Below are 9,037 nucleotides of genomic sequence, written 5' to 3'. Positions count from 1 at the left end.
GGGTCTCAGGCCTCCGTGGCTGTGGGCTCCCTCCCGGGCATGTCCAGGGCTGCAGCATCATCTTGGCAGACTTGGGACCTGGCGGACTCCCTGGGCTCTTCCCTGTCATCCTGCCCTTTCCTCTCCTGCTTCTTCTGTAACAAGAGGCAGGAAGGAGCCCGTGGGAGATGGGGAGACTCGGACCAGCCTCACCGTGTTGCCGCACACCCTTGCCCGCCCGTCCAGAAGCCTCTCTCGGGCCCAGGGGGACACACAGGTCTTAGAAATGGTTTATTGACAAATGGCTTCTGGGGAGGGGACCGGGATTCCCTCTTAGCTCCAGAGGGTTCCAGGGTCCAGCTACAAGCAGGGCCCTCACACGGGGCTCACACAGAGCAAGGCCACTCAGCTGGAATGTGGCCCCTCAACACCGCTGCGACCAGGCTCCCAGACACTGGACCCCTTTGCAAGGGTCTGGGTGTCCCCCGAGGCCGGGGCCGGCTTCCCTCGGGGTGCTCGGTACTTGTTCTTCTGGCTGTAGAACAAGTTCCTCTGGAAAAGGCGGGGAAGGCAGCCCTGGTGCAGCAGCACAGCCAGGACCATCCCTGCAAGAGAAGGCAGGTCCCTGGGGGGCCGCGGGGCTCCTGGGCCCAAACACAGACAGGACACCCACTCCCAGGCCTGTGCCAGGACAGGGGAGCCAGGCAGCCTGGCCAGGAGCCCCAAGAACCCTGAGGCCCGGCTCCTGCCTGGTCCTGGTCTTCCCTCCCTGGTCATGCCCCTCCCTCTGGGTATGCCAGCCATGGGGACGGGGGCAAGCCGGTGGGGTTCCTTGTACTTCTGGACCACCCTCTGGTATGAGTGACTGGAATTCCCCTCCCCCACATTGTCCTGAGCCACTCCCAGAGCTTCTGTGGCCATTTTCCTCCGGGACCTGATGTGGCGTCCCAGGGTGGCTGCTTGCAGGGCTGTGGCCTGGCGTAGAGGTGGGGGATGTGAGTGGACAAGAAAGATGTGGGTGCCCCTGGGTGGGAGGCTGGGCCTGGCTGAATCCTCATGTGAACGTTCTCCCAGAACTCCAGGAGCAGAGACTCCTAAATTCCCGCCTGCCTTCCAGGTCATTGGGAAGGGCAGGTGTTCCGGGCAGAAGGGGAGAGTGGATCCTCTTCAAGTTTAAGCTCAGTCCTCTAAGGATTTAACCCACAGTGTGTGAGCTCCACTAGGGCTGGCCTGAGGGGGCCCTGCCTGTCACCACCTGCAGCTGCTGTGGCTCCTGACAGTGGCCCCTGTGCCTACAGCTTGCCTGCAGTTGCCCCTCACTCAGCCCTCCAGGCCCACACTGGTTCTAGCTCTGCTCCCAGGAGGGCAGGCCCAGGGAGGCGGGATGACCTGCTCAGGGGTGCTGCCAGCAGGTGCCGGTGGCCGCTCACACTCAGGGAGACAGCCCCGTGTCCACACCTGGCTACGGGGCTCCTGCCTGCAGCCTCAGAGCTCCCCAGGGCTCATGCTGACACTGAACTTGTGGATAAAGGAGGTTAATGGAAGGACACAAGCCCGTTTTTCGGGTTCCTGAAGCTGCTCTAAGATGACAGGAAAGGGATGCTGTCAGAGGTGTCAAGCATCCAGCTGGATGAGACGGGAAGAGACGCAGGAGCACAGCGTGGGGCTGACAAGCATGTGGACGACCAAACACTGCTGACTTGCAGGGGCCGGATCGCCCCTCCACAGGGGCGAAAGCCGGGAAACAACCCAGTTCTTCCGCAGATGCCCCATGCTTTCAGAAGCTGGCGCCCGGGTCCCTGTGGGATGGGGTGGCCCTGGGACTCACCTAGGAGGAGGGACGGCAATTCCGCATGGGAAGCTCCAGAGCCCCAAACCCCAAAATACAGAAGCAGCCAGTGCCTCCCTCCCTGGCCCTGGCAGGAGACAGGTTCCTCTCTAGACGGGGCATGTGGACTCGAGCGTCAGGCCCGCCCAAGCCTGGAGTCCCGCCTGAAACACGGATCCCAGCCTCTTCCTACTTGGCTCCTAGAAGCCGCAAATGCCCTTTGGGCTTCTCCACAGAGGCAGTTCTACAGTGAGAGGTTGTAGCAGGGTGAAGAGTATTTCCCCAGCGACACACCCTTCCCAGAACACAGAATGTGCCCTTGTTAGAATACGGCCTGGGACATAAAATTAGTTAAATCACGGTGATGTCATACTTGAGTAGAGTGAACCTCCAATTCAATGACTGGTGTCCCTATATGAAGAGAACAGACAATGACACAGAGGAGGCGGCCAGGGGAACCGGCAGACATGGGAGTGCTGCCTGTCCAAGCCCGGGGACACCCGGGGTGCCAGAGGCCCCCGGAACCCGGAAGAGGCAGGAGGCTCCTCCCCAGCAGCCTCCGAGGAGAGCTGACCCTGTCAGTGCTGCCAGCTCAGCCTCCAGCCTCCAGAGCTGGCTGAGCATACAACCCTGTCACGTGAAGCCTCTTCGTTTGCGTCCTTTGCCTTGTAGCCCATGAAGCCACCACAGGCCATGGCTGGGGCCTGAGAAACTCAGGACGAAACTGAGCTCCCACCCGGAACCCTGCCCAGGCCTCACCGACACTCAAGTGCAGGTCAGAACCAGGACATTTTCAGACAGAGGAGGTCTGAAGTGTACCTGCCAGGTCCCCGTTCTCAGGAAGCTACTGTGAGACGGGCACCACCAAAAAGAAGGAATCAACCGAAACAGGAGGCGATGAGGAAAGCAGGAAACAGAAATACAACCAGGATCAGTGAAGGGCAGCACCGTACTGGAGATGGATGCCTGCGGGTAACCCGGAGCTGCGGATCCTCGGGGGAGACACTGCCCACACAGAGCACTGGTGCTGAACTAAGGAAAGCACCCAGAAGCCTGGGCAGGAGAGAGTCCAAGACCTCGTCACCCGCAGGAAGCAAGGCCTGTGCAGGAGCGGAGAGGCCTCCGGGGCCACCACAGCTCACCGGGGCCGTGTTTCCATGCCAGGGAACTAGAGGGGGCTCTGGAGCTGATCAGGAGGAAGAGGCCGACCCACCCGGAGTGAAGGATCCGCAGGAGGAGCGTGGGGAGGCAAGGAAAGAACGTCTGCCCCCCACATCCCAGGAGACAGCCCAGGGTTGACACCTGAACTGAAGAGTCTCAGAGAAGCCCTGCAGGCCCAGTGTGTGGGGACAGAGAGGCCAACACAGAGCTGTTCCTAGCAGAGGGCAGTGCTGCCTCGGCGACGGGGGCAGGAGGGGGTTCCTGATGCACTTCATATGCTTCCTAGGACCCTGCACATGCCTGAGAGACTGTGACCACATCAGAACCATGGCGACAAATCACCATGACGTCAGTGTCACCATCGCAGGGCCAGGTGCCTGAGAGACCCCCAGCTCCTGTCTTTCCCCCCAAGGGGAGGCTGAGGCATTGCCCCTGAGACCTCCCCAGTGTAGAGCCAGCAGAAGCTGAAAAAAGCTTCCAGAATTCCATAGGAACCCAGCTGCCCTTCTGGTACCTCAGTGAGTTGGAGCCGAGTGTCTGAGAGCAGGTGCAGGAGAAGGTGTGGGCTCCACCTGGGCCTCTGAAGCCAGGGGCCAGAATCCCCAGATCTAGGTCCAAGAGGGGGCTCCATGACCTCCCCATGCTGCTCCTCTGCTTGGATCCAGGATATAAGAAAGGAGGGGCACACACTGTGGGGGAGCTCTGGGGTCCGCTGTGTGCATCAGCAAGTCCCGGGTCTGCCCCACCAGGATGCAAAGGGCCCGGCTGCCCCAGCCCCATGCTCACAGCCCTATAAGTGCACGATGGCACTCTGTATCATCTAAGTGGGGCTCCCTGCCTCCTGAGGCTTTAGGGACACCAGAATGAGCCCCCCTCGGGGAAACCTAGCTCTGGGTGTGTGGAGATGCCACCTGAGACGGGAACCCCAGGTGCATGGAGCCCCACAGCAGACGCCATCCCCCGTGTGCCCAGCACCCCTTGCAAGGTTGGCCTTTCCCCAGCCTGTGGCCTCCTTACCTGGCTGCAGCTTGCTCGGCACTGGGACGGTGTCCCCAGTGAGACATGCCGTCACAGCCCCTACCCCACACACCGTGCCCACTGCAGGGACCTCCCCAGGAGCACTGACCAGGCACCCTCACCTCCACCCTGCAGGACCCCACGTGCCAGGATGCTCTGTGGGCCCCAGCAGCCCTAGGGACCCCACCCTGCCCCTGCCCTTACCTGTCAGAGAGCCCAGCCAGTACACCTGCACGTACTCCAGTAAGGTGTGTCCCGAGCAGGCAAAGGTCACAGAGGCGGCCAGGGCAGGGTTGAAGAAGGCGGACGTGAAGGGCCCGGCTGTGGGCAGAGCACAGACAGCCCTGGTCCCCAGCCCTGCCTGACGCCCCTCTGCAGGCCAGGACCTGATCCCCGCCACCGAATCCACACCGAGAGCCCCACTGTGTGCAGGCCTGGGAGCTGCTCTCGGCTCCTGAAGCCCCGCCTGGTCCCCCGCACCGATGGACACACAATGCAGCAAGGCCGGGTCAGCCAAGGTCTGGGTCAGGGGCAGCAGCTTGGGGGCCCCCCAGGGCCGTCCAACACCCTCCCGACATCTCACCCGGATCCCATGCCCCGCCCATGCTACCCTCCAGCACCCCACCTTGGGGGATGTGGCCTTCGAGAAAGACGGACAGAGAGAGAAACTAAGAGAGACAGATAGTGAGAGAGAGACAAAAAGAAACAGACAGAGACAGGGAGACAGAGAGGAGAGACAGAGAGAGATCTCAGAAATGAGTAGCAGCAGAGGAGAGAAGACGACATGGCTGTGTGATGTGAGACAAGGGAAGGCGGCCGCAGCCGGGCCACTGTCCTGCAGCCCCAGGCCTGGGTGACCACCTCAAATAACAGAATCCACCAATACCAGGGACCTGCCTCTGGGCACGGAAGAGCAGGGAGTGGGCCTAGCGGAGGGCAGAGGCCACAGGGACATGGAGTCTGCGGCCGCCCAGGTGTAAACCAGGACCCTGAGGATGGGCAGCTCCGTCCCTGAGACCAGGCGCTCTGTGCCTCGTGGAGGCAGGACCCTTGACGGGAGCTCTCCGGTGCCACCCAGGACAGAGGCCCGGGCAATCTGCCACAGAGCCGTGTCCCTGCAGAGCTCCCGCTCACCCGTGCCTCAGTTTCCCCATCTGTACAGGGCTCTGGTGGCACCTTCCTGTGGCCTTTGTGGTCCAGGTTCCGTGGTGTCTGCCCAGTGCTGGGTCGTGGGCAGTGCCATGGACCTAAGTGCTGGTCCTGTCCTGATTAGGACCTCGGACCCCCGGAAGGAGACCTGGCACCATTCTCCCTGCAGCCCTTCCTGTGGTGCCTGGAGCACGAGCCGGCCTCCCCTGGCTCTCCCTGCAGCCCCAGCGCTGTGGACACCTGTCCTGGGAACTTGCTGAGCAAAGGCTTTTGTGGTGGTGGAGCCTAGCGCTCGGAAGGGAAAGCAGATATGGGGGACTGGATCAGACGGAGGGTCTGAGTGGAGGGAGCTCACAAGGGGGTGATGGGACCATGAGAGCTGGGTGCCACGGTCAGCCCAGGTGCAGGCAGAGATCGCAGGATGCGGGTGTCAGTAGGAGGCCAGGGAGGCCAAATGTGGCAGGTGGGACAGGACCTGTCGCTCTGGAAGGGGTGATAGAGGGTGCAGGGACTCCCATACCAGACCAGGAAACTGGGCTGGGCCTTGAATCGTCTGCCTCGGCTGTCCCTACTACCCCAGAGGCAGAACTTCTGGGAGGACCAAGAATAGCTGGGACTGGGGAGAGGTACAGTGGGCAGGATGGCCCTGGCAGGGGACAGGCTCCTCCACCGCACCCCATGTCCAGCGCAGGCCCTCGTCTACCCGCCAGGTCCCAGGAAATCACCGCCCCTTCTTGTGGGTTTGTTGGCCACCCGGGCCAGCAGCCCCCTATCCTGGGTGCGAACAGGCCTGAGTGTGCATGGAGGCCACACAGGTGAGAGGTCCTGAGGGGCCCAGGGGAAGGGGAAGCAGTGCTCACCCGTGTAGGCCATGACGGTGACCAGCAGAGCCACAGCGGGCCCGCTGTAGGCAGGAGGACTGTGCCGCAGGTGCAGGAGGGTCAGGTGGAAACAAAAGGCGCAGGCGGCCTCCACGAGCGCCCCGTGGGGCACGGATGTGCGCAGGGCCGAGCTGCAGCTCTGGGCCATGAGGCTCTGCAGCAGGTGCAGGTCGCTGAGCTCCCAGGCCCAGCAGAGGCGCGTCAGGGTGCAGGCGGCCTGCATGCCCAGCCCCTGTGCCGCCAGCTTCAGCAGCGTGCCAGGCAGAGACTCCTCGGCCATGAGGAACTCTTGCAGGGACACGGTGGGGTTGCCCGAGGCCCCGTCCAAGGTGACCCCGTGCGCCAGGAAGAGCAGGGTGAGCAGGGTGAGCAGCAGGTCAGGCCCGAAGTCCCCAGCCCAGGGCCCGAGCTCGACCAGCGTCCTCATCTCCAGGCAGCAGGCCCCGAGCTGCACCGCGCCCACCGCCTCCCGGGCGAAGCCTTCATAGGCGCCCACTGGGAGCAGGGCCTTGGAGGCCCGCCTGGCTGCCTCGCAGAGGGCGAAGGTGGCAAAGAAGAAGGAGAGGGACACGTTAAGACCTGCCATCGGCCTGGGCCCCCCGAGGTGCTGTGCCTGCAGGACACCTGAGGGGACAGAGCAGGAGCTGGCCGGTTCCCACAACCCAGAGGGCCCAGGAGTGTGGGAGAGGGCACCTGGGCCTCTGGGAACACCACAGCTGCAGCCCCAGCTCCTGCCCCACTGGCTGCCACCCAGGTGCACAGCCAGGGTGGCCACAGGGGCCCTGCCCCACAGCCTGGCATCATCCGGTCATGTGACACACCCGGACCCACTTGCCACGCTCGGCCAGGCCTGGGCGCTGGAGACTGGCCCAGCTCTTCAGAGCCTCCATCCGAGCTCCGCTCCTCCTACCTGCGCTCTTGGGTCCCGGACCCCAATACCTGCTCCCTGCACCTGGCCCCTTTTGAGTCAGGGTCTCCCAGATCCCTGCAACCCCTCCAGGTCCCTGCCTGAACAAAGGCCCCCATTTCTGCCTCCCTGTATGGATGCTGTGTCCCCATCTCAGTGAGGGCCCCAGGCTTATTGCACCTGCACTGTGTCCTCACTGGGGTGAAACCCCCACTGAACCTGCACTGTGTCTCCGCCTGGGAGGGCCCCTCATGGCTCCTGCACCTGTTCTTTGACCCAGCCTAGGTGAAGTTCCCTCCTGCCTGCACCTGTAGATGTCTTCCCTTGAGTGAGCGCCCCCTGCTTCCTGCACCTGGCTGTGTCCCCACCTAGGCCAGGCCCCCTGCACGTGGGCTGCATCCCTGCCTTTGGGAAGGTCCTCTCATTCCTGGCTCCCTGCACCTCCACTGTGTCCCCACCTCAGCAGGGACTCCCAAGCTTGTTGACCTGCCTGGGGTCCGGTCTGGGTGAGACCCTTCTCCACCTGCTCTGTGTCCCCTGTGGTCAAGAGTTGGCAGCAGCCCCTGCCCCAGCCCCACATTACCTGCCCTGTACTACCCTCACCTGCCCTCAGGAGAACTCAGGACCACCCCTCACATCAACGTCCCTCCCACCTTCCCGCCCCGAAAGCGCTTTCCAGAGATGAAAACCGAAAGTGCCATCGCCATTCACTTGAATTTCCTGCAGAGGGGCCAGCTGCCCACAGCTGCGTGGAGAAGGCGCTGAGCCTGGGTGTCTGCAGAGGGAGATAGCTGGGCTGGGACCATCCAGAGCTCCGGACCCCGAGGGGATGGGGCATGAGCCCTGCGGGCCCTGCGATGGGCCGTCTGTCACCCTGCAGCATGGCTCCTGTCCACTGGGTCTGCACCCAAGCACTGGGAAACCAGCCACGGCCATACGGGGTACAGCACATGGGACCTTCTGGATGTCCCCCCCACAGCCCTTTCCTTCTCCCCCAGGACTCACTCCAGCACCCGAGGCCCTTCCCCCAACCTGGCCCACAGCTCCCCTTTCTCTGAGACTTAGATTTCCCTTTATTTTTGGAAACCCAGTTGGGTCCCACCTGGCGTCCCCCTGGCACAGCTGGGGAGACTGAGACCAGGAGGGAATGGACCTGCCTGAGGGCACAGAGGAGGCAGCAGCTCGCAAAACAAGGGGCGATTTTATTTCAGCTTTGACCTTTCCAGTTCTGGGGTTCAGAATTTCCTCCAGTTAGGGAAGGTGTCTGGTCGCCTCCAAGGAGGGGAGGCCCCAGGCTCTGCGACTCCCACAGGAAGGCTGCCTGTCCCCCTCCCCAACCCATCCACTGACCTCTCTCCAGAAGGCAGAGAAACCCCGGTTCCAGTAGGGCTGTGGCTGCCTTCAGCTGCCTGTTCCCTGTGCAAGTGCCCTGCCCTCTCAGAGGAGCAGAGGAACCTTCTGGAACCTGTAGAGGCCTGGCGTCTGTACAGGGAAAAGCCAGGCTTTCCCTCGTGGGATCCTGTGGAGAATGAGCTCAGACGGATTCCTCATATTCTAATCCTACACCACTGGAGACCTTGACTCCTCCTTCCAGAGCGGGAACCCCCTTGTCCAGCATCATGGATACCGGGCCCCACAGTCTCCCTGCATCTGCATTGACCCTCCACGGAGCTCACAGCAGGGAGGGTCTGCGTGGTCCACCTCTACCCCACGCACAGGCAAACCTGAGAAGGAACGTTTAATCACCATTCACAGCCCTTGCTTCTTTCTAGAGAAATAAAACAAACTTATACCTGAATATGAAAACAACGTGAAACACACAAAAGTTAAGTGTGAACCCGTGCACTGTCACAGGTGTCAGCAGCGTGAGTCTCGCCAGCATCAGGAGCTGGAACGTCTTCATCATCCCCGAGTCCTCTGGTCCTCCCTGCCCTTCCCCAAAGAGAGGGTCCACTCTTGTGGGTTCTGTGATTCTAGCTTCCCGCTTTCTGTCCGGAGCCTGCAGAGGAATGAGACCACGAGCTACACGTGGGTTGGACCTGCCTGTTTTGAGAGAGGGCCCTGTCCCTGGGGTTCATGTCCCCTGAACATGGTTGAGAGTTTTGTTCCTTTTCA

At 62.2% G+C, this 9,037-nt stretch overlaps 1 protein-coding gene across 2 annotated transcripts; it reads right to left on the bottom strand.

Moving 5' to 3' along the window:
- Positions 1-384: 384 nt before the first annotated feature.
- On the bottom strand, positions 385-6,721 carry LOC117979297 (aquaporin-12B). Of its 2 annotated transcripts, XM_034953862.3 has the most exons (4): positions 6,479-6,721; positions 5,995-6,442; positions 4,190-4,306; positions 385-584 (listed from the first exon to the last, which is right to left on the bottom strand). In XM_034953862.3, exons 1-4 carry the CDS (start codon positions 6,599-6,601, stop codon positions 385-387), a joined length of 888 nt encoding a protein of 295 aa, XP_034809753.2. In that variant the 5' UTR covers positions 6,602-6,721. The 2 variants fall into 2 exon arrangements, with proteins under 2 accessions (XP_034809753.2, XP_034809752.2); XM_034953861.3 differs by having other exon boundaries at positions 5,995-6,721.
- Positions 6,722-9,037: the final 2,316 nt, after the last annotated feature.

The sequence above is a fragment of the Pan paniscus genome, chromosome 13 (assembly GCF_029289425.2).
Source record: "Pan paniscus chromosome 13, NHGRI_mPanPan1-v2.0_pri, whole genome shotgun sequence".
NCBI classification, from domain to species: domain Eukaryota; kingdom Metazoa; phylum Chordata; class Mammalia; order Primates; family Hominidae; genus Pan; species Pan paniscus.
The sequence above is the reverse complement of the archived record's forward strand: the minus strand, read 5'-3'. Positions and strand labels throughout refer to the sequence as shown.